General features: G+C 52.2%; 2 protein-coding genes and 2 non-coding genes across 5 annotated transcripts; 1 reads left to right on the top strand and 3 right to left on the bottom strand.

Annotated features, from left to right (window-relative positions):
• The first annotated feature begins 23 nt into the window (after nucleotides 1–23).
• Nucleotides 24–6,488, top strand: SERPINH1 (serpin family H member 1). Of its 2 annotated transcripts, none has more exons than XM_040056310.2 (5): nucleotides 24–184; nucleotides 2,811–3,424; nucleotides 3,656–3,754; nucleotides 4,126–4,358; nucleotides 4,509–6,488. In XM_040056310.2, the coding sequence occupies exons 2-5, from the start codon at nucleotides 2,842–2,844 to the stop codon at nucleotides 4,809–4,811; spliced, it is 1,218 nt and encodes a 405-aa protein (XP_039912244.1). In that variant the 5' UTR covers nucleotides 24–184; nucleotides 2,811–2,841; the 3' UTR covers nucleotides 4,812–6,488. The 2 variants fall into 2 exon arrangements, with proteins under 2 accessions (XP_039912244.1, XP_039912245.1); XM_040056311.2 differs by having other exon boundaries at nucleotides 49–184; nucleotides 2,808–3,424.
• A 2,184-nt stretch (nucleotides 6,489–8,672) lies between these two features.
• On the bottom strand, nucleotides 8,673–13,565 carry RPS3 (ribosomal protein S3). The gene is made up of 7 exons (XM_040056312.2): nucleotides 13,488–13,565; nucleotides 12,542–12,672; nucleotides 12,341–12,434; nucleotides 11,500–11,594; nucleotides 10,775–10,962; nucleotides 9,387–9,583; nucleotides 8,673–8,741 (listed from the first exon to the last, which is right to left on the bottom strand). Exons 1-6 carry the CDS (start codon nucleotides 13,515–13,517, stop codon nucleotides 9,390–9,392), a joined length of 732 nt encoding a protein of 243 aa, XP_039912246.1. The 5' UTR covers nucleotides 13,518–13,565; the 3' UTR covers nucleotides 8,673–8,741; nucleotides 9,387–9,389.
• LOC120749724 (small nucleolar RNA SNORD15) lies at nucleotides 9,904–10,051 on the bottom strand. The gene has a single exon (XR_005699774.1). It is a non-coding gene; the product is annotated as a small nucleolar RNA SNORD15 (small nucleolar RNA).
• On the bottom strand, nucleotides 11,080–11,225 carry LOC120749701 (small nucleolar RNA SNORD15). Its single transcript, XR_005699751.1, has one exon. It is a non-coding gene; the product is annotated as a small nucleolar RNA SNORD15 (small nucleolar RNA).
• Nucleotides 13,566–23,695: the final 10,130 nt, after the last annotated feature.

The following is a 23,695-nucleotide window of genomic DNA, read 5'->3' as shown; positions in this document are numbered from 1 at the left end:
TTCCCTGCCATTGGCGGCGGGCCGGGAGAGAGCCGGGACGGATCCTCCCCTTCCTCTCCCTCCCCAGCATTTTTGAGAGGGTTTTCCCAACTTTCCAGAAGTTTCTCGCCGCCCCTTATATACCCCCTCCGCGGGACCGGGAGGTGCACAGGGAGCCGAACAAAGCCACGTCCCGACCCCGCAGGTAAGAGGGGGGGACCCGGGGGACCCCGGGCTGGCAGGGTGGAGACCGAGCTGAGATTGCAGCACGGTGGAGGGGGGGGTGGGGGCAGATTTCGGGGTCCTGCAGCCTCCTGGCTGGGCAAAAAAAATCGGGGGAAGGGTAATGGCATGGGAGAAGGGGGTGCATGGGGGGTAGGCTGCGATGGGGTGGGTGGAAGGGCGGGATAGGGGTACAGACTGTCCCATGAGCCGGCGCTGGGTTTTCAAAGAAAGGTGTTAAAAATCCCCCAGCCGCCTCCAGTTTGCAGGAGGTAGTCACAGCGAAGCTGCAGGAGCAGCTTTCAGAGAATGGCAAAAAAGAAAAGGGGGATAAGGGAAGCTTTAGCTTGGTGTGAGTGAAATCCTCCAGCCCCTGCTCTGGCTCAGCCTGGGAGCCTCCAGGACCCTGGGCACCATCCCAGCACAGCAATGAGAGCCTCTCCCTGCAGCCTCCTGCCACAGGATGGCCCGGCCCGTCCTTCTGCTGCCTTAACCAAGTGTCACATCCCTCTGGTGACACGGAAATGGCCTTTAGCCTGCACTCCTCTGCCTGCTCCTGGGAGAAACACAGCCCTCGGAGGGGTGCATCTCCACATCCCGTCAGGAAAGCGGGTCCCGGCAGCCCCAGGGAGGGCTCTGGAATGCCACGCTGGCACTGGGCGTCCCCTTGCTGTGGGAGCACAGGAGAGGATGTTGTTGGCTGTGCATTCCCCACATTCCCTCCATTTTCACCATGGGTTATGAATTCATCCACAATCGCTGCCGTAATCCAAGAATGGGCAAAATTTCTCCATCTCGGGCCGTGTGACTCAGCAGAGCCCAAATCTGTCACCCGGCCCTGAAGTAATGAAGCTTTTTTCAAGCTGAGGATGAAGCAGTGCAGGCCACCCCCTGCTCACAAGAGAACTACTCCATGTATCTGTTTTCTTTCAGAAAGAAAAAGGCAAACGTTGACCTCACTATGAAACAGTTTCAAGGTATCCTTAGAAATAAACGGGAAATAGAAAACCAGAAGGAACCTCCTCAGACTTCCAGTGTTTGTCACCCTGGCTGCACTTTAAAAGTGTCGAGGGCAGTTTCGAGCCCGTTGCACAAATATTTGCTCTTGAGGCAGCTGGGATGGCTCTTCCCTTTGACAGAAGCCTTGCTCCCATAGAGTATTTTAGGCTACAATCGCCTCCCTCTCTGAGGCTACATAAATCTCACTCTGGCAAAGGGTCCCTGGTGGAACTGCGCACTCTCTTTGCCTGGGGCTACGTGTTTCCTTCCATATGTAATCCCAGCGGGCCCTTCGCTTCCTGCCTGGAATACTTTAACCCCGCTGCAGCCTTTCCCTGCCTCCCCATGCCAGGGGCAGCTCCCGAGGCTCGGCAGGAGCAGGGTGGGAGGAGAGGACCACCAAGGAACAGAACTTCAGTGTAGCGATGCAGCTCCTGTGGAGGAAAAGGTCCCCCAAAAGCTGGAGGTGGAATTTAAGGTGTGAGGAGCTGCCAGCAGGAAGGTTTGCTGAGTGAAGGCAGGAGGGAGGGGAGTTGTGGGGCCAGGTGGGATGAGCTCCAAAGGGCTTCCAGGCACTTAGGACTGCTCAGTCTACACACGAACCGGAGCCGGGAGCTCAGAGCCCCTGCTGGGGATGGGTTCACCTGCATTGGGATGAGATCCATCAAAGGCATGAACTGAAGGCTCTTCTGGGGAAAATGAGGCTCACCCACCTCCCTCTGCCCCAGTACCTCCCTGGCAGGGCTGGACAGGCAAACCAAAGTCGAACAGAGCTGATCAGACAGTGCAGGATCTTTTCTAGGGCTGCCTCTGGCTTTGCTTGGTGGAAGCTCACGTGCTCCATCTAGTGCCAAGGAAGCTGAGGATTTGGGGCCCGGGCTGGGGTCCCCAGAGGTGATGGTCCCTGCCACACAGCCATTGGATCAAGGGGCAGCGCTGTGCCATGTGGCCCCTAGGCAGCACAAACATCCTGCTTCCAGCTTTTCCTGATGAGGGCAGAGCTTTGTCCTGCTCTGGGGACAGAACCAGGGAATGGTTTGGGTAGGAAGGGACCTTAAAGTTCATCCAGTTCCACCTCCTGCCATGGGCAGAGACACCTCCCCCTATTCTCACTTGCTCCAAGCCCCGTCCAGCGTGCCCTTGGAACCTCCAGGGATCCAGGGGCAGCCACAGCTTCTCTGGGCACCCTGCGCCAGGGCCTCACCACCCTCACAGTGAACAATTCCTGCCCAATATCCCAACTAACCCTGTCTTCTTTCACTTTAAAGCCATTCCCCCTTACCCTGTGTCAAGATCACATGAGAAATACCTGTTGCTTACATCCCCTGACCTTCCTTAAATCATTCACTGTACATTAACATTGGAATATAGGGAAACTACTTAGGAAGGAAGCTCTCATTCCAAATGCACAGGCTCTGCTTGCCAGCCTACACTCCTGAAGATTAATTGCTGCTCAAGGTGCACTTGGGATGGCTGCACCCCAGTGAAACGTTGGGGCAATGTCACTGTCACTGGAACCAAGGAGTGGGTTTCTCTGGAATCCCCTGGGATCTCTGGATGCTCCAGGAAGGGTCTGCATCGTGCTGATGGTGAATTTTCTTGCCCAGCAGGTCCTGGGAGGTGCCGGGTGCTGCTGAAGCCATGTGGATTATCGTGGGGCTGGCCCTCCTGGGCCTCGCTGCGGCCGTGCCCTCGGAGGACAGGAAGCTGAGCGACAAGGCCACCACGCTGGCCGAGCGCAGCACCACGCTGGCCTTCAACCTCTACCACGCCATGGCCAAGGACAAGGACATGGAGAACATCCTGCTGTCCCCCGTGGTCGTGGCCTCGTCCCTCGGGCTGGTGTCCCTCGGGGGCAAGGCCACCACGGCCTCGCAGGCCAAGGCGGTGCTGAGCGCGGACAAGCTGAACGACGACTACGTGCACAGCGGGCTGTCGGAGCTCCTCAGCGAGGTCAGCAACAGCACCGCCCGCAACGTCACCTGGAAGATCGGCAACCGCCTCTACGGCCCCGCCTCCATCACCTTCGCCGAGGACTTCGTGAAGAACAGCAAGAAGCACTACAACTACGAGCACTCCAAGATCAACTTCAGAGACAAGAGGAGCGCCCTCAAGTCCATCAACGAGTGGGCAGCCCAGACCACGGATGGCAAACTCCCGGAGGTCACCAAAGACGTGGAGAAGACTGACGGGGCCCTCATTGTCAACGCCATGTTCTTCAAGCGTAAGTTCTACCTTCGGTTCTTGGTACGAGTGACCCAAAACCTCCCCTGAGCCAGCACACAGAATCATGGAATGGTTTGGGTTGGGCCTCAAAGATCATCTAACAGCCCCAAGGGAAGGTGGACCAATCCTAGGTCCACTGGAGGCAGCTCTTTGTCAGTGGTTGGGAACAGTGCATGGAATTACCGCCCATTCCCTTTTCTTACAAGCTGTGTTTCTCTCTCTCCTGTAGCTCACTGGGATGAGAAGTTCCATCATAAGATGGTGGACAACCGTGGCTTCATGGTGACCCGTTCCTACACCGTGGGAGTGCCCATGATGCACCGCACAGGTGAGTGGGAAACCTCCTGCCCCATACCAAGACCAGCTGGAGTTAGATCATTTTTCTTCCTTACCCGGATTCCCATCAGCTGCTTCCAGGATCCTTTTGCCCCACGGAAGACAGCAAAGCAGGGGAGCATTTGTTCTCCTGATTCAGTCTCCCTGTGAGCAGAGAGAATCCATGTTTACCATAAGGTGCTTGGCTATCAGGAACAAATCCTGACTCATCACACAAATGAGAGCCACAGCCAACTCCAAAAATGCTGGGCCACTTCCCAAAAGGGTGTCCAGACTGTCTGCCTTTCCTGGTCAGGGAAAGTTCAGGCTGAATTCACTTTGCCTCTGCTCCACACCTCACTGTTCCCTGCTTCTGGTTTCAAGGTCTCTACAATTACTATGATGATGAGACAGAGAAGCTCCAGGTGGTAGAGATGCCACTGGCTCACAAGCTCTCCAGCATGATCTTCATCATGCCAAACCATGTGGAGCCTCTGGAGAGGGTGGAGAAACTCCTGAACAAGGACCAGCTCAAGACCTGGACTAGCAAGATGAAGAAGAGATCAGTGGCCATCTCGCTGCCAAAAGTCATCCTGGAAGTCAGCCATGACCTTCAGGTAAAGGAGGTCCTTAAACAGCTGGGCCTTACAGTTCTTTGGGATGGGAGGAATAACAGTGGGATGGTGGGTTATCCATGCCTGCTGCCCCTCGTCCCTCTCACACTGGGTCATCTGCGGGAGGGTTGCTGACCTCTTGTCTCCTCCTAGAAACACTTGGGTGGTCTGGGCCTGACAGAAGCCATTGACAAAACGAAGGCTGACTTGTCCAAGATCTCCGGCAAGAAAGATCTTTACCTGTCCAACGTGTTCCACGCCGCGGCTCTGGAATGGGACACGGAAGGGAACCCCTACGACGCCGACATCTACGGCCGAGAGGAGATGAGGAACCCCAAACTCTTCTACGCTGACCACCCCTTCATCTTCATGATCAAGGACACTAAAACCAACTCCATCCTCTTCATCGGCAGGCTCGTGAGGCCCAAAGGCGACAAGATGCGCGACGAGTTGTAGTTGGGTTGGTTTGGGTTGGGTTTTTTTTCCCCAGAGCTTTGGTTTGTGTGTGTTTTTAGGGGGGGATTTTGACAAATGGGAAACACTATTTTGTATCCTTCTCGAACCATGGGTGCTATTCAGACCAGGGTGCATTTTGAGGAGAAACCAGCGTACACTTTACCTCACCCCAAAATCCAGATTGCACAAACCCACCTCCAGAGAGGAGCAGGGGAGCCTGGCACTGGAGGGTCACCGGGAGTCAGCTGAGGTGGCCACGTTGAAGCCGAGCTCCTCCCTGCACTGGTTAAGCCTCCTGCTCAGTTCCTTGCTGCTCCACCAGCCCTGCCAAGGCACCACCCTCCCATCCCAAACGCTTCCATCCCACCACACGCTTACCGCTGCCGCTTTTCTCCTGCTTGGGTGCCCTGTGGCACTGCTCCAGAGCTGCTCCTCGCTACTCTCTTCTCTCTCTAGGGCTGTGTAACAGAGCTCCAAGGGCCAGTCGTGCAGTCCAGCCCCTACAGGGCCCTGGAGCAGAGCAGGAGGCAGCACAGGAGAACGGAGATAGTACGGAGCTGAGCCTTCTGTCCTGCCTAACCCTGTGCTCTGTGTTTGATGCTCCAACCACAAGAGCTCCTTAGGGAGAGCATCAAAGCCAAGAGCACCTTGGATCAACACTTCATGGAGAACTAAGGGGCTTTAGGGTGTCAGGAGGAGCCCAAAGTGCAGCCTGGGTTTCTAGAAAGGGTAACCTGCCATCCCTTCAACACTCCATCCCGTGGGATCACTGAGGAATGTAATTAAACAGGTAGTTGGTTCTCATTTCTCTTGGACGTGCTCTGCAGCAGCCTGTAGGGCTGGGAAAGACTCCATTTCCACTGCCAGGGCTCTCCCAGTTCAGACCAGAGCCGGTTCCAATCAGCTCCCTGTGGAGCTGACCCAAGGCACTCCTGGCTGGCTTCGCTCAGGGAGGTGGGATCAGGTTCACCTCCACTTTCTTGCTTAATTAAACACAAAGCTTTAAAGCTGCCGTTACCTGACTTCCTAATTACGCTTTGCTGAAGCTCCATGGTACTTTAGCTCCCTGTCTGCTGACCTGGATAAGGGAACCCTGAAAAACAAAGGTATTTATAGTTATATTTATGTCTGATAATTAGCAGGTTTCACAGCCTGATCCAGGCTAATCCTAACTTCTCTTCAAGGGATATCATCAGGTCAGTACTATTTAAAGGAGCTGATGCTATCCCTGGAGCATTGCAGCACTTGCCATGCACTGAGAGACACCACAAGGCAAATACTGAGATTACAGAAATGAGGAAAATCCATGCATCCCAATGGAACTGCCAGTTCTCTGAAACCAGCATGGAGCACCTACATGGCTTTGCTTTATCCCCCTGCCAATTTTCCCCGCTGACATAGAAGCCCGTTACTGCATATTCCAAGGTGCTGGGAGGCAGGAGGCAATGCCAGGGATGTCCCCAAATGTGAGACACTTCCCGGTGATTCAGTGCACTGAACCCACACGCAGAACCTTCTGGAGGCTGGGGTGAAAGGGGTGGGCAAGGCAAGAACACACTGTGGGATATTGTGAATAATTTGCATCATGTGGATGCAGATGTCTGATGGCTTTTATTGTCTGTTCTTGTACCGCACAGTGACAGTTGTGTAATTTTGCAATAAAACTTTTTCAATGAATCCCTGGCAGATAGCTGGAATCCCTCGTAGAGGAAAATAAACTTAGGGAGGTCCCTTGCTATCCTTAAATCCAAGACACCCTAATGTAGCAACTATGGACAAAAATTATTCGATACACAAGATGAATTCCCATGGCAGATCAGTCATGAGAAAGGAAACTCTTAGCAGCTTTTCCTTTCATTGTTTTCTCCTGAAACTGCAAATATCCAACACTTTTAATGCTCCACAGGTAAATGGCCCTCCAAGCCAAAGTTCCTCCATCTGAGATCCACTCTGGGGAAATAAGAGGAAAACACTGCAGGCTAAAGACACTTCCCCGAGGTGGAAAATCCAGCAGCGGCAGACCCTGCTAATCCATGTTCTTCCACTGCTGGAAAGGGATGAACCTTCTGCCACTCACAAGCAAAACCAAAGGCACAGACATGTCCCTTTTTCCCTGGGCTGGGCAAGCACACACATCCATGTGGAGCTCCTCCCATGCTGAAAAAACACTAGGTGCTTCCTAATTTTCACTGAATTGGAATTGCTGAAGCCACCTCCAGCACCAACCACAGCAGGAACACCATCAACCTGGAATAGCAATGTTGAAACTAAGTTAAAAGTTTCCCAGAGCTCCCAAGTTCATCCAAGCCCCAACCCAGCTCATCTTCCAGGGCTTTTATCCAAGGTAAGCACCCAAAAGACAGAGGGGAATGAATGAGCTCCCTCTTTCGGAGCTTCTAACAGCTCAGGATGGTGGTAACTCCAAGACGCATGGAGGTGTCCAGATCACACAGGCAGCCAGTTTCTCTGGGCACCCTGTGCCAGGGTCTCCCCAACCTCACAGGGAACAATTCCTTCCCAATATCCCAGACAACCCTGCCCCCTGGTAGTGGGAAGCCATTCCCTGCGTCCTGTCCCTACAGGCCCTTGTCTCCAGTCCCTCTCCAGCTCTCCTGGAGGCCCTTTGGGCCCTGGAAGGGCTCTGAGGGATCCCTGGAACCTTCTCTCCCCCATTACTTGCATGTCTCTTGACTCTACCAGTGATCAGCACCGTGTCATTTACAGGGTAATGGAGAAGTAAAGGGTTGGAGAGCTTTCACCCAGGAAGAGGAGGAGCAATCTCAGGAAATCCAGCTCTCCCTGGGAGGCAGCAGGAGAGATCTCTAACCATCACCATCTACCACATGGGAATGTTAAAGGATTTAGAGACAATGCGCAAAACTGGGTGTGACATTCATTGCTTCAGATCTTCCCACTTTCAAACATTTCCTTCTCCTATGATATGACAGAGCTGTTTTGTCACCTTTCATATTTTCAGATTATTTCCAAATTCAGATTTGTATAAATAAATTAGAGCTGGCATCAGTCTAATATTTATATTAACTATTTAAATCTCTGCACTGAATGGTGCACACAGAAACCTGAAATCACTCACTGACACCTTAAGAAGGCACATCTTGTTTCTGAAACTTTAACAGATTCCCAGGTGTGCCAGGGAAGCAGGGAACAGCAAGGCCAAGGCTCCTTAGACAGACCAGTTCAAAATTCCAGTTCTAAGTTGCCAGCCTAGTTCCTGCAGAGCAACCTCCTAAATCCAGAAACATGGATGTGAAAGCTATTCCTAAACAACAACGGCTGCATGCAACAAACAGGCAAAATTCCTCAAAATTTAAACTCCTTGATCCTGCACATACATCATCTCCTATGATGTGCCTGTCTCTTCCCATTCTTGCCCAGACCTCCACCAGATACTCCCACCTCACAGCTCAGGAGAGAAGGCTCGAAATCCTGAGTGTCACTTTTGCTCTCACCCCACAAATCCACGCCCAAAGCTACCAGGCCCCAACAGGAGCTGCATTGGCTTGGATCCTGCCACACATGCTCCCCCTTCTGGAAGCACTGGCGAAGGGACTGGGATGTAGGGAACAGCCACCAGCGCTCCATGGAGTGTATGTTACTCATGACCCTCTAAACACGGGATTGCTGCTCCAGCTCTGTCTATCATACATATCGGTGCTTTATTCCCACTTTGTTTGGATCAGGATCTGGTGACGTTCACTCCAGAAGGAGAACACAGCAACAGAATTCCTTCCACAACAAGGTAGGAGCAAGGTCTTCCTGGAGTATATTTTGAGAAAATAGAAAGGAAAAAAAAAAAAAAGGAAAACAAAAAAAAAAAAGAAAAAGCATCTTCACAAACACTGTCTTTTGTGATTTTATTAAGAGACGTTTTCAGGACAGACAAGCTTCTGTTTGCAGATGTTACAAACCCTACAACGAGAAACAAAACACTCAGTGAGCTGGGGGCAAACTGTTTTCCATAACCATCATCCTATGCCAAACAAAAGACAAACCAAGCTTTCCAATTAAACTGCATTTCTCATTTCCTGCTTTTTGGCTAATCATCCCCCTTTTACCCACTGAGGCAGATCTTGCCAGATTCCTTGGTAAGACTTCAAACTGTGATTACTTCCTTACAAAAGCAACCTACAAATCATCCTCACGTGGCTTCTAAGAGTATCCCAAACTGGATGCTGGGGCAGGACAGGATGGATATATGAGGAATATATTCCCTGTGCTGGTAGCAGCTGGTACAACACCAACACATCCATGCACCCAACCCAAGTCACTCCAACTGCAATAATCCAAGGTCTCCAAATCCATACTGTAAAAAGTGGAACAAGGCACGTAGACAGATCCATCACCTCATCTCCAGAGAAGTGTTCTGAGCTGCTATGCCACATGCCCTGTCCCCTTCACCCAGTGCAATGCTCAAACCCAACCCTGGTCACTGTGCTGGGCACGACACAGCAGCTTGTCTTCCCAAAAAATCAGCTTCCGGTGTTTTTGATGGCCTGAAACCTTTGCTACACGAATCCTCAGCACATCTCCCTCCCACTGCTCCCAGGCACTTACCCCTCAGGCAGTGGGCACTGGCTGAGGCATGGCTGGCTGTTCTGGTTTGCCACCTTTCTGCTCTGAAATGGGGGTGGTGGGCAAAATCTCTTCTTTGGGTTCCACGATGCTGACGTGGTCTGGCAGAGGCTTTTTGGGGCCAATCTTTCCACTGGGGTCCCAAGGCAACATAATCTTTACTTTGATTCCCAGTACTCCTGCAGAGAGTGGCAGGGAGACACAAAGTAGATCAAGCACAAGTTCACAGGGGATAAGCACCAAGGTTACAAAATATCTCACTGCACATGGAAGATCTGCTGACAACACTGCAACACAGACATGATACAGCTTAAAAATCCATTTACTGTGACTTTATATCAGTGTTGTAAATTCAGGCAACTTATAAGTTAGATGTTCAAAGTTACTCAACTCACTGCCTTGGCTGACTGCAGTTCTACCCCCAACTCATTCTAAGCCTGGTTTTACACTCTGTCCTCTTCCTCTGCTCCTTTCTCTAGGAAATTCCATTTTTTCCATCCCTTCTCAGACAAATGCCTCTAAATCATCCAAAGAGCAGGACGCCCTGGCCAAGGCAGCCTTAGCACAGCACCACAGAACGTGGCACAGAGCAGGCTGCAATGACACGAGGACATCCCTTCTGACTCGTCATCGTATCATCACCGAAGGGAAGCTCGAGAACAGCCCTGGCTCTGCTGGGATCCCTACACCAGGAGCTCTGCAATTAACCCAAAGCCAGTTAAGACACACAAGTCATTTTTGTTTTACCAGGAGGGAGAACAAGTGGAAGCAGGTTTAGCTGGGAAGACTGTCTGACACTTGTAGCACCCCTGTTCTCTCTGCCCATCCTGAGAAGCCAGCAAAACCAGAATCCCAACTGCCAGGGCTCTTAAACCCAGGCAACAGGCACTTCATCTGGAAGCTATCACCAGCCTCAGAGGCCTCAGGACACAAGAGAGAGTGTCTGGAAAATCCACAGCCACATTCACAATGGGAAACATTCAAACCCCATCAGCAGAGAAGTAGATGACCTGGTATGAGCACACTGGCTGCTGAAGGCCCCTTGGCATTCCATTCCCAAATGACTTCCACTTTACATGTAATGTTCCAATCCCACAGCCAGAGTTCAGTTGCAAAAGCCCAAGAAAACAGGATTTTCAGAGTCTGAACCATCCACAGCAGCACAACTGAACTACTCTGTGAGATCAGAGCTGCATCAAAACCACGTGAGTTTCAACCCACAGAGACACCAGTGGGAAACCTCCATCCTGCCAGAGGGAAACCTCCAACCTGCAGAAACGGGATGCCAGGAGCTGAGATTTTTTTGTCTCTGAAGTTCTGGAGAAGGAACCCAACAAAGCTGCAAAGGGATCTGCGTGCCAGGCACTCACCCTGCCGGAGCAGGACGTGACGCACGGCTGTGTCCACGTAGTAATTCACTGGGTCCCCGCTGTGGATCATCAAGCCGTCCACAAACTTCATGGATTTGGCCCGCTGACCTCGGAGTTTGCCGGACACAACGACCTCGCAGCCCTTGGCCCCGCTCTCCATGATGAAGCGGAGGACACCATAGCAGGCTCTGCAGGGAGAGGACAGCCAAGCCATGAGCCCGCTCTGCCAGACCCACGGGGCTCCCTGGAGGAATTTTAGCACAATTCCAATCTCAGTTCCACGTGTTAGGAGTGCAGCTCCCATCCCTTCTCAGACAAATGCCTCTAGATCATTCACTGTGACAGGAGGCTGCTGCTGAAGGACCTCACGCAGTGCCACAGAACGTGACGCCGCGGAGGCACCGCCACCAGAACCACCCGCTTCTGACTCGTCATCGTCTCATCACCGAGGGGATGTGGGAGCAGGGCCACTGCCACCTGGACCACAGGGCCTGAAATGGGGTTTGCTTCACCCCTCCACCCATTTATTCCCAAAGGACACATGCAGCTTTATGCCCCACAGACAACCAGCAACCAGACGTACTCTTAACGCTCCAGAAGTAACCGTGAACTGAACAGAAGTGTCAGTGCAGCATTACCAGGTGACATCTTCAAACTGCAGGGTTGTTACTTTTAGGGAATGGTACTGCAATCCACACTTCCCCCACAGGCAGGGATGTACTCACCTGCGCACAGCCAGCCCTCCCAGGAGCTTGTAGCGCAGGGACTCGGCCTGGGCGATGGCACACAGACCCCTCGTGGCCACCTTCTCCGCGTAGAGCTGCACAGGAGACAGGTACACTCACAGCAGGGCTCTTTTCCAAGTCAATCGCAGAATCACAGCACGCTCTGGCTTGGAAGGTTCACCCAGTTCCACCCCTGCCACGGGCAGGGACACCTTCCACCAGACCGGGCTGCTCCAACCTGGCCTCGAACAATGCCAGGGATGGGGCAGCCACAGCTCCTCTGGGCAGCCTGCTCCTCACCACCCTCACAGTAAATTTAACTTTTACTGCAGCATCCATTCTAATTCATTCTGCTCTACTCCCTACATTCAGTTCAGTTCCTCCTTCCACATTCACAGGCAGCAGGTTTATCCTACATTCCCTTCCCTGTATGTGATCCAGCAGCACTGGGCAAGCTGGAATAAATGAGCACCACCCCAGCACACACATTCTCCCTCCCTCCCTGATTTGTTTTAGAGCAAGGAACTAGTAACATGAGCAGACTTCACGGAATAGAACTACAGAATCCTTTGGGCTGCACTGACCCTTTAAAGGACACCTCGTCCAACATTCCCCTGGGAAAACACCCCTAACATCAAAGATCAAAAATAACCGGTGTGTCATTTTACGTTCTGCTTCTCAAAGATCCTTCTGCAGCAAAAGAGTTTCTTCGTAATTGATTTCGTATTTCAGTGCAGGAGTATTTTTTGAGGCCAAGTAACACACAGCCCAGGTTATCCCAAAACCACCGTTCAGCTGACACCACCCTGCCACCACTGCCCAGTTTCTGAGGCAGTTTTACCTCCACGCTTCCCTCGGGGAATCCAAACCTTTTCTGCACCACAGCCGTCAGCTCCCGGATCCGACGTCCCTTCTCTCCCAGGACATTCTGAGTTCTGTGGAAAAATAAGTACAGAACAACTGAGAAAAGTGTCCCCACGAGTGAGACTAGAGCCATCCCGAAGAGCCTTCAGAGTATCCCCATTTAGGAAGGCTGAGTTACCTGGTGGCAAGGATGATAATCTCAGTCCTGGTCGGAGTGACCCGGACTTCCACGCCAGAGTATCCATCCTCAGCCAGTTCCCGAGTTAGGAACTCATTCAGCTCAGCTTTGAAGATGCCATCAGCGACAAACTAAAAGGCAAATGGACAACGTCAAGGTCTTGTTGCATCCTGAACTTGAGTGCAATCCACCCAAATTTCTCCTGCAGCCTGATGGTCCCTCCTGACACCTTCCTCCTCCTCTGACAGAAATCACAGAATGCTCTCAGTTGGAAGGGACACACAAGGAACACCACATCCAACTTTTACACGAACAGCCAGGGACTGAACTCACAACCTTGACTTTATCAGCACCGTGCCCTCCCCAACTCAGGGCACAGCAGTGGGGAAAAATGAACTCCCTTCCCTGAAGTTCTTAGGAATAATCCACTCCTAGCAGGAGCCTACATCAACCACTGCCTGACCCACAGCTGGCCACAGAAACTGTCCATGCTGGCATCACAGCTCTCTGCTGTAACTGGGGAGCGATTTAAGGGAAACCATTAGCGGGGTCACATCCCTTTCCCAGCCCCACGGGAAGCTGCTGCAGGGACTCCTGATAGCCCAAACCTCCCTCGCTGCCCAGGACAGGCAGCGCCCCGTGCCCTCCCGGCGCACAGAGCGGGGCAGGCACTACCGGCAAACCCTTCCCGCTGGAAAGCAAAGGGAAAACCCCGCAAATCCCGGCTCCCAGCGCCGCTCCCTCCGCACCTCCGAGCGCGGCCCTGGGGAAGAGCCCGCTCCATCCCGCCGCCATGTTCCCCGCCGGGCCCCGCGCCGCATCCGCCGCCATCCTCCTCCGTCCGCCGCCGCCCCCGGCCGTGCCCCCGCCCCGCCGGCTGCCCGGGCCGCCCCGGGCGCTGCGGCAGCGCCCCGAGGCCGTGGAGGATCCGTGCGGCCGCACTCACCTTGCGCTTCTTGGAGATCTGCACCGCCATGATGAGCCGCGGCCCGGCGGAAAGGAGGGAGCGGGCTCCGCGGGCGGCGCTATATCCGCTTTCCGCCGCGCCCCATTGGATGCCGCTGGCACGGCGGGGGGCCAGCGGGGCACCATGGGAGATGTAGTCTTTGCCACTCCGCCATGTTGGGGAGGGCTGAGCCATGTGTACGCCCCGAACCAGCGTTAAACGGGCTCTAAGTCCCGTGGAAACGGACACCAGAGGCAGCAGGGTATAAAACAAAACAGATAAATAATAATTCACCCTGGGATTATACCTGGACACGTGCTCTGCCAGTCGTTGCTGTCGGAGGGTGCTCTGCTGTTATCCAGGAATCACAGCATGGCTTGGTTGGAAAGTGACCTTACAGCTCATCCCGTTCCACTCCTGTCATAGCAGAGACACCTTCCACCGTCCCTCCAAACCCCATCCACCCTGGCCTTGGACACTTCCAGGGATCCAGGGGCAGCCACAGCTTCTCTGGGCACCTTGTGCCAGGGCCTGCCCACCCTCACAGGGAACAATTCCTTCCCAATATCCCAGCTATCTCTGCCCTCCGGCCGTGGGAAGCCGCTCCCCCTTGTCCTGCCACAACACTGTTTTTCCTAATGGTTTAGAGACTGCAGGGGATTACAAAAATAATACCAGTAATGTGTACAGTTAATTTAAATTGCATTTCATCATGGATGTTGTTATGGTTTGCAGTTGGGCCTGATGACCTTAAGGGTCTTTCCCAACCAGAGGGATGCTGTGGAAATGCCCACGGTGCTCCTGACTACAGCCACAGCAGGAAGGGCAGTAGGAGCAGGAAAGCGCCTTTTCCCCAGCACCCGGAGGAGCCCAATCCCCTCTTTGCCAGGGAAAAGCCTGCGTTACCACTAGATGTCAGTGCAGACGGTTTCCAGGGCAGGAAAAGCCGCTTCCCCAAGGGATTCATTTATCCAGAACTGGAGGGATGGCGGAGCGTTCCACGGTGCGCTTGGCAAAGGCAGGTGGCGGTGGCGGTGAGGAACTGTGTCCCCTCCTGTCACCAAACACCTTTGTCTCGCTTCTGGCGTGCCCAGCCATCCTGCCCTTCCCTCAGCCGGCTCTCCCTGAGCCTAAGATGCTCTGTCCCATCCAGAACATCAGACTCTGGACCAGTGTCCAGCAGCTGGCGATGACTCTGTGCAGGGATTTGAACCATACGAATTGGGCTCTCAATTTTTCAGTAAAGACTCTCCCAAACTGCATAAACCCCATCCTGCTGCTTTCCAGCATGGGACCACCATACTTTCAGAGCAGAGAAGATCTGCCCAAGATCATCTGTGTTTTAGGCTGAGTTTACCCAGGAGGGGCTCACCCCATACATTTCTATATCATGTAAAAGCAGAAAAAGGCACGACACGAGGAAAAAGCCTGACCCAAACAGCAATGTGGGATTCCTCCCTCAGCACCTGCCACCCCTGCCTGCACCCTAGCCCTGGGTGATGCTCCCAAGTGCTGGGAATGGATTCTCGGCAAGTTGGAGATGTCCCTGTCACTGCAGGAGGGCTGGATTAGATGACCTTTGAAGATCCCTTCCAACCCCTTCCATGATTCTGTGAATGCATCTCTGCTCCATCCCTGCTGCAATGGAGGCTGACAACATCCCAAAAACGCTGTGACATGCCTGCACCCCTCTCCACAGAGAGCTCAGGTGTGGTCCTGCCGGTCCCAGTGGCTTCCCAGACCCAGCAGTGGCTTGGATCTGCAGCAGACCTGGCATTATCCCTAAATCCCACAAGTGACAGACACTCAGGTTTCTGGGTTCCCACCCTCGGGGACTGCGCCCCTGCTGTCCCCCATTTCCCACTTTTTTGTGCAGCCTGCCGAGAGAGGGCAGCGGCTGCCTCGCCACAGGCACAGGAGCTCCTTTTGTCCCCAAAGCACATCCAGGGGATGGGGGGGAAAAAAAAAAAAAAAAAAATCAGGGATGCCCGGGAAGGGATGGGGCACTTGGCAGCAGCAGGAAACCCCCGTGCCCGTGGGGAGGGCCCTGGCAGGTGCTGGGAGGTGGTGCCAGGGCTCCTCGCTGCGGGGGACGCGGCTCGGAGCAGGTTTGGGAATTGGGATCTGTCCTGCCTCCCCCCAGCTCCATTCACTGCCCAGACAGCGGCATGCTTTATGGCAGCTGAGGGCCATTGCACGGGCTCAATTAATCCAGTATCACAGCATTTTCTCCCCGGGAAGCTGGCTCCTGTTCAGAGCAGGCAGGAGGGGCTGGCAGCCCTTTGCAGGGACAGCCAGCAGCTTTCCCAGCTTGATGGCACGCTGGATTTTGGGATCTGTCCCCTGCTTTCTGTGGGCAGTCACAAAAGGTGGCATTGGCAGAGAGTGTCCTGCCTGGGAAAAGTCCCTGACTGCCACTGCCGCTCCCAAAAGAAGGGAGACCCTGCCAGGGACTGTGCTGGCTCTGCAGGAGGATCAGGGAACAGCCTTGGGGTCATCAAAACCACAAACCGGTACAGGCAGAAGCACAGTGCTGCCCATTCCCGCTGTGGTCCCTCCAGCTCAGACACCTGCAGGATTTGGGGTGACACGCTGGGTTCCTGCTCTTGCCAGGCCCCATCACCTCTCTGGATATGCCTGAGGAATTCAGGAGTCTCCCTTGCAGGAGCCTGTTCCTTACGATTTCTCTCCGTGCAAACACAAGCCATGGTGCTCCAGGGGGATTTGGACAGCCGCATCCCAACCTACATCCCACCCCTTTATAGTGCAGGAACCAGCGACAGAAAACCTTCCAAATTACCTCCCCTACAACCATCAGGGCATTGCAGAGCTAATGAATTTTCCCAGGGAGTAGCTGTGGAAAATGAAACCAGGGCTAGAGATGGACAAGACGAGATAGTTTGAATTAAACAAGTGGAGATGGGTCCTGGAAGGTAATTCCAGCGCAGATAAGATGAATTGCAAGCACCAGTTGTACAGCACTTGTAAAGTCTGACTCAGACAGGAATTTTACTGCAGGAGATGCTGTATTAGAGTTCAGTGCTGCAGCTGGAGCAGCTGCTGCTGCCCAAGCTGTATAAACCCCTCACTGAGTTACTCACCACTCCCTGGCACCTCTGGAAATCTTCCCGAGAAACGTGTTCTGCCTTCCCGCACGGAGCAGCCCCTCGGAGCAGGGAGAGATGGAGGGAACAGGGCTGGGAGGACAAGGAGTCAGGGCCTTTTGTAAATATTTCACACCTAGGAGAATTTACTGGTTTTAGCTTGGCAAGAACACGAGGAATAAATCCAGCAAACCTTCTGGAGGCAGGAGAAGGTGGCAGGATCCTGTAGGACAGGGACAGAAGAGGGCACAGAAGGATGTCCCAATCCCATCTCCTTCCCTGCAGCTGGAAGAGCGGGATTGAAACGCAGCTCAGCTCCAGGCTAAGGAGGAATAACTGCTCCGGAAAGGTGTGTGTGACCCTCCAGGAGAATTCACACCTCTGAGGACACATGCAAGCTTGATGAAAACCAACCTGGGCAAAACAGAAGCTGTGCACTGGAAGTTGTCTGGATTTAATGCAGGAATTGCAGCACTCAGCAAGGTGTTAGTGAAGCACAGAGTCTGACCCAGCAGCCAACTCGATTGTAATCCCAGCCTGTTACCTCCAACACATCTGCTCAATTGTTGGCAGTGTTTTAGTGGCTGTCCCCAAACAGCACCATCACTCCAACACTTTCCTTTGGGCATTTGCCCTGCTAAAGAGGATTTTGCTTCGCTGCCTGGATTCACTTTAAGGACTTCAACCAGGTTATCAAATAATTTAGATTTCCTTTAGAAGCAGGAAGTGGAACAAGGATGCTGGGTGTGCTGTTTACCTGGGAATCCTTGGGCTCGTTACTGTTTAATAAACCGAGTGGCTGCTGGCAGAGGTCATTCCAGCAGCTCACACCCGACCCTACGGCCCTGGCTGAGGGATGTAAATTGAAACTTTAATGGGCATTTCCAGGAGAGCAGTGTGCCCTGGCACTGCCATCTGAGACCCAGCAGCTTAAGCAAGTGATTCTTAATCAGTTTTCAAGGCCCAGGAAATAGGCTGAGGGCAGGAGGGGCTGCCCCAGCACCACATTTTGTGATGATTTGCAGGCGCACCGAGATAAGGCCGGTGCCAAAGGCCATTCCCTGCTCTTGGTGGTAGAACTGCTGACACAATGCACAAGGATGGGCCATGGAGGGACAGGACAAGGGGGAATGGCTTACCATGGATGGGAGCCATCCATGTGGGAAGATGACACCCTCAACACAGCTGAAGAGCACTGGAGGCAAGTACCACTGAAAGAACTTGCTGAGGCTGCAACAGGAGCCAGCAGGGCTCAGGTCTCAAATCCCAGCCCCTCAATCCCAGAGCTCCCAGGATTTCAGCTCCCTGTTGGGACAAGGGGAAGCAGAACTGCTTTGTCAAGCTGATCCCAGGTGCTGCAGCAGCAGGGAGGGAGCTGCTGGTCCAGGAGCAGCCTGGCTCTACTCAGCTCCGTGCCTTTCCTGATTTCCCGTCTCCTCTCTGCCCTGGAGACACAGCCAGGGAGCAGCAGTGATAAACTGGCTGCTGGTCCAAGCACAAGGTTATTTTCTAGGACATTAAGCAGAACCCCTGGATGCCAGCTTGCAGGAGAGCCATGAAGAGTGACAAGACACCTGACCAGAATGCAAAAGCAGAGCTGCAAACTTAACACCTTTTTTTTTTCCTCCCCCTTATCTGTTAAAAATAGCTTGAGAGGGGAAGCTCAAAGCAGTGTGAGGAGCTGCTGGCTTTAGAAAATGAGCAGTTTCAGCAGAAATATTCAGTGACCACCACCCAGAGAGCTGTGATTTTTGGTATCTCTGCCATTCACATCTTAAAACACTCAAGCTGCAATGCAGCCCAATTGTTTGGCAGGGGCTAATAAAAACCTGAAAATCTTTACCCAGCCTGCTTTTCTGTAGGAATAATACCACCAACATCCCAGAATTATCTCCATCTATGTCTGGCTAGGGCTCCAAATCAACAAATTGTCTCCTCACCCTCAGATTAGCTCAGTCAGGTAATTCTGAAAGCAGTAGCAGCAGTTCCCCACTGTTAGGCAGAACGGCTCTGCCAGCTGAATTAACACGAGATCCCTCGTTATCCCAGAGCAATCTCACTCCAACAGCATCCTTGAGGAATCATTTGCACTGACCTCAACAATACTTTATGGCAGTCTGGGAATCAGGAGTGCTGTATTTATTATTAATTGTATTTACTGAATTTAATTTTTGCAATTAATTTTCTGTTTGGAAAGAAGAGAAAAAAAAACTGGACAAAAATAAAACTGACACCTGTTTCTCTGGCAAAAAAAACCCTAAACCCACCCTTTCTAGAAAAACACGTTTTCCACATTTTGGTTTCCCCTCCTGCCACTTTCATTCTTGGCTCAGCCTCGGTTCTGATGTCCCAAGCACCCCACGAGTGCTCAGATCCTTTCACAGAAATTCCTGGGAAGTTCAAGCACTTGCTGCTTCCCCCTGTCTCTGCAGGATCCTGCTCTGCTGGCACCCTGTCACTGGGTTTGTCATCTCCCACTGTCACTGATGTTCTCAGAACCACACAAGTCCTTCAGCCACAGTCCCCTCTTTGTCCCTTCTCTTGCTGTCACACAAAGCATCCCTTCCTCGTTTTTAAGGAGCAGCAATAACTCCTGCCATCGAATTCCCAAGAAAAAAAAATGCCGATTCTCTTTTAAACCCCACAGCAACACCTGCAGCAGGAAACCCTAGGAACACGAACCCTGGATGGATTAGAGCTGCTCCCTCCTCAGAAATCATGATGTTCTTATGAAGTGGGATTAATACCACAATATCAAATTTTTTTTAACCCCAAAAACCTTATTTTTAAGCCGTCAGCTTCTCATGTCTCTTCAAGCAAGTTTATTCTAGGAGTTAATCCTGGGTTGTTGCTGTTTTCCAGACAGTGCCCTCCCTCCATCCCTTCCCTTTGCTAAGCAAGGAGGTCCCAGTCTTAGAGAAATTAATTAGCACAGTAATTTGCCCAGGACACAGAGGAGAAGCCGAATTTGTCCCACTCTGCAGGATTCAGCTGAATAAAAAAGACAAATAGCTGTGCTGTGGGATTTTAAAAAGCTGCTGTCAGCATTCCCAATGCAACCAGACCTGGAAATTCATTCGTCTTTCACTAAACAATGGAAAAAGGAGAAGCAATTACAGTAGACAAAACTAATTACAGTAGAGCTGAAGCATGGCTCACAGCACTCACTCTTCAATCTGCATTCAAAAAGAAAAATCCAACCCCAAAACCACTCCATCAAAAAAAGGTGAAAACCTGGGAGTGGAAGAACAGCAATTTTGAAATAGAAGGGACAGTTAGCATGGCACAGAATGGTTTTTGTAAGGAGAAACCAAACCTTCAGGTGATGCTGGCAGTGCCTGGCAGACAGGACACAGGGATTTGTCCAGGGATGATGCTGGAGTGGGGGGAAGAAATGAGCTCCCAGTTCCTCCTCAGTGGGACCCATTCCATGTTCACCTCACACCCAGGTGAGTTTTGTTTTTTAGCTGCCAGAAGAACTGGAGCATGGTGTTAATAATGCCAAAGCCTGGGGTTAGATCTCCAAGAGCTGGACTCCATGATCCTCGGGGGTCCCTCGCAACTCAGAATATCCTGGGATCTCTGTGAAGCTCAACTTGCACCCTTGTTGCTGAACAGCTCCTTCCACAGTGAACACAAAGCACTCCAAAGGTGAGGTTATCCCTGTTTCCCAATCCTCACAGCCATCCCTGCCTGACCCAGAACACTCTAGGGATATTAACCTCTTTGGATGAAATAAGAGAAGATAATCCAAAGCCTTCTGCAAAGCCCATTCAATCCCTGGCCGTGGTCCAGGCTGCCAAGGGGCAGTGACAGGTTCTGTGAGAGGCAATTCCTGATCCCCAGAGCTGCATGTCCCACGGGCCTGCCTCCTGTTCCCTTTGGATACCAGCTGTGAAATCCAGCCGACAGCAGAAGGGAATTTTAAACAAAGTGGTGGAAGAACCGCTGCTTAACACAGAGACAGGCTGGAAAATGGATTGCAGGGAAAAAGCCTGAAGCAGGAAGAGCAGGAGGAATGGGATTGGGCAGTGGATGGATGTGGCAGACACCACCTCAGGCTTCATTCCCTGGGGATGTGGGCCACACTCGGGATTTGACAGCCTCCACAAGCCATCTCCAACACACGAAGCTGCCACTGGCTACAGCATGTGTTTAATTCCAAAGGATTTCTCGGAACAGACACGAGGCCATGGCAGAATGCTGTTTTTCTCTGGGGATCCTTAAGGAGGTACAGCCTGCAGCCTCGATCCTGGAACCCCATTCCTGAGTGTCCGTGGCCACTGCACAGCGCTCAGCCCGACACTGTTTAGCACAGCAGCTCTCCCTACCAGAGAACGATTCCGGAAAATCCTTTCAGATCATGGAGTCCAGTAATTCCTCCAGCCCTGCCAGGGACTGACCCATGTCCACCTGTGCCACATCCACATGGCTTTAAATGCCTCCAGGGATGGGAACTCACCACTGCTCTGGGCAGCTGTGTCAATGCCTGAAAATCCCTTTCAGTGAAGATTTCTTCCTTTGTATCCAACCTAAACCTCCCTTGGCACAACTTGAGGCCATTTCCTCCTGTCCTCTGATTCTGTTCTAGGATTCTCTACATTTTCAGCCTGGAGAGGAGAAGGCTGCGGGGGAACTCATCAATGTGCAGCAACACTGGCAGGGAGGGTGCCAAGGGGATGGGGCCAGGCTCTCCCCAGCGGTGCCAGGATCCGAGGAGATGCACAGGCACCTGTCAGACCCGCTCTCCCCCTCCTCCTTGTACTGCTCCACCAACCAGAGGGATTTCCCACCTCTCCATTCTGGTATCACTGCAGTGCTTTCTTTCATTTTCGGGCTGAAATGACCTGCAATGCAGAGGCTCACTTGCTGCACTGATCCTGCTGCCAGATCTGTAATCCTCAATCCCCCTGGGGAATGCTTGGAGTAGGAAACCACTTGGCATGGCAAGCACGTCAGCGTTCTCCTGGCTGCATTTTTTATTGTCTCTTTGCTGCATCCCTGACTTCAGTTAAGTTTTCTTCCCTTTCATCCCTCACTTTGTCCGGCTTCCCCCAGTGCCTTGAACTGAGGTCTCAATATCCCTGAGCTCCCCCGTCTTGGACACATCTGTCCAGGTGTGGGGGGACAGCACATTTACTCCCATCCATCCCAAGATTTTCATGTAGGGCAACAGATCTGCAAATGCAAAAAATGTGGGGAGACAGAACTCCTCCCTTGGCAGTGGCATCCCCTCCTTCCTGGGGGGCTCCAAAGGCTGACCGAGGCTGATTCCCTGCTAATCCTGCCCCTGCCATGCTGGCATTTACAAGTTATTAATTATAGGGACCTTGCTGGAAAAGAAGAGCAAGCTGCAGAGCAGCCAGACTTCCAACAAGCAGAAGACGCTTTATTTAGAGAAGATGGGGCAGTTTTTGCTTTCTTTTTTTAAATTACTATCAGCAGTGAGACATTTGTGCTTAACGGGGAAGAGAACCCGCCCACTTGCTTTGGTTCCTTTTAATATTTCCACGAAACAAACAAAAATAAACCCTGGCTCAATTTGGAGTAAACAGCACATGGTTTACCCCCATCTCTTCTACCCGATCTGAGTCCTATTAACCTTTTGAAAATCACTGAATCCCAGACTGCTTTGGGAAGGAAGGGATCTTAGATCACCTCATTCCACCCCTGCATGGGCAGGGACACCTTCCACTGTCCCAGGTTGCTCCAAGCCCTGTCCAACCTGGCCTTGGACACTGCCAGGGATCCAGGGGCAGCCACAGCTTCTCTGGGCACCCTGTGCCAGGGCCTCACTACCCTCACACAAAAGGATTTCCTCCGAATACCCAATCCGTATCTACATTATTTTAAAGCCAAAAGCAATCAGATGAAACCCTGGTTCTAACACATCCTGCTGCTGACTTCCAGGGACCCACACTTCACCCTCTGCACTGGCAAAGCTCCCCAGATTCCTTCTCTCAACCATGCCAAGCAGGAAATGGAGCCCTGGCGCCTTTGTGCTTCCTCAGCACCTCTCTTTACCTTTAAGCGGTTGCTGTGTGCTGCTCACACCGTGCCCAGCTCTCACTTGCAGGAAAGGCACTTCAGGGAGAAGAGGTTTTCATGGAAATCAGTTTATGGCAAGAATGATGGGATCACAGCACAGCTGCTGCTGGCTCTGTTTTGCGAAGGAGAACAAGCAGAGGCATAAAGGGGCTCTGTTAAAAATGGAGAAAAGGAAAAGTGGCTCCGCTGGTAGATTTAAAAAAGCATTAAAATCATTTTTAAGTCATAGAGGTGGTGAAAAGGACCCCAAGCATCATGCAAGAAGTGAAAAGGACAGAGCTGTCAAAGCAGCAAGGCAGGACAATGATTTTTAGAGAAGCACCGTGAATCCTTATAAAAAGCAGGAAAGATGGGGATTTCTCAAAAGAAGAGGCTGCAGGAGCTTGGGGAAAAAAGCAAAGGCCCGTGCAACAGCTCTGTGGGAAGAGTGGAAGTGAAAAAGGATCCAACCCAACCCCACAGCAAAGTGCTGTGTTCCAGGAGGGGAAAAAAGAGTCTCCAAAACCAGGGAGCACGTGGAAAATATGGATCACTTGGCACCTACCACCTGGAGGAGACTGGGACCGGCGCAGCAAGGGGGTGACCGGTGGGCAGCTTCTGAGTGCCATGAGAAAATCCAACGTGGAAACGCAGCCCACAGAGGGATCCCAAAGCTGGAGAGCCTTGGGATGCAGTGGGAACATTCCTGGCACAATTAGGCAAATCCATCCTATTAAGGGACAATCACTCTGAAGGGTTGTTATCAATCACTCCCCTCGCTTTCTTTAGGCAATTATCCTAATTGCATCAAGGCTATTAAGCAATTATTTTGATAACTGGAGCTTTGTTGCTGGCACTTAATTTCTGGCAACGTTTTGTTCTTCGCATAAATGCCCCCTCCAAAAGACGTTTAAAGCTGCCTTTAAGGATGTCCTTTTCCCCGAAGCACAAGATTCAAATTTCTGTGTAAAAGCACAAATTCCCTCTCAAGAAAATGCTGATTTTTGTCCCTGGGTTTTCCCTTCGTTCTCCCCCGCCCCCCAAATCTCCCAGGGCACTAGGAATTTAGTTCCACTT

This window comes from Hirundo rustica, chromosome 2 (assembly GCF_015227805.2).
Source record: "Hirundo rustica isolate bHirRus1 chromosome 2, bHirRus1.pri.v3, whole genome shotgun sequence".
Taxonomy (NCBI): Eukaryota; Metazoa; Chordata; class Aves; order Passeriformes; family Hirundinidae; genus Hirundo; species Hirundo rustica.
This window is presented reverse-complemented; position numbering and strand designations above follow the sequence as displayed.

Excerpts from the sequence above, each read along its gene's own strand:
- SERPINH1 (XM_040056310.2), top strand. The coding sequence starts at position 2,842 with ATGTGGATTATCGTGGGGCTGGCCCTCCTGGGCCTCGCTGCGGCCGTG. Across the intron at positions 3,755-4,125 it reads GCCCATGATGCACCGCACAG|GTCTCTACAATTACTATGAT; the intron begins GTGAGTGGGAAA and ends TCTGGTTTCAAG. Across the intron at positions 4,359-4,508 it reads AAGTCAGCCATGACCTTCAG|AAACACTTGGGTGGTCTGGG; the intron begins GTAAAGGAGGTC and ends GTCTCCTCCTAG.
- RPS3 (XM_040056312.2), bottom strand. The coding sequence starts at position 13,517 with ATGGCGGTGCAGATCTCCAAGAAGCGCAAG. Across the intron at positions 12,673-13,487 it reads AGATCTCCAAGAAGCGCAAG|TTTGTCGCTGATGGCATCTT; the intron begins GTGAGTGCGGCC and ends TTTGCCTTTTAG. Across the intron at positions 11,595-12,340 it reads TCCCCGAGGGAAGCGTGGAG|CTCTACGCGGAGAAGGTGGC; the intron begins GTAAAACTGCCT and ends TCTCCTGTGCAG.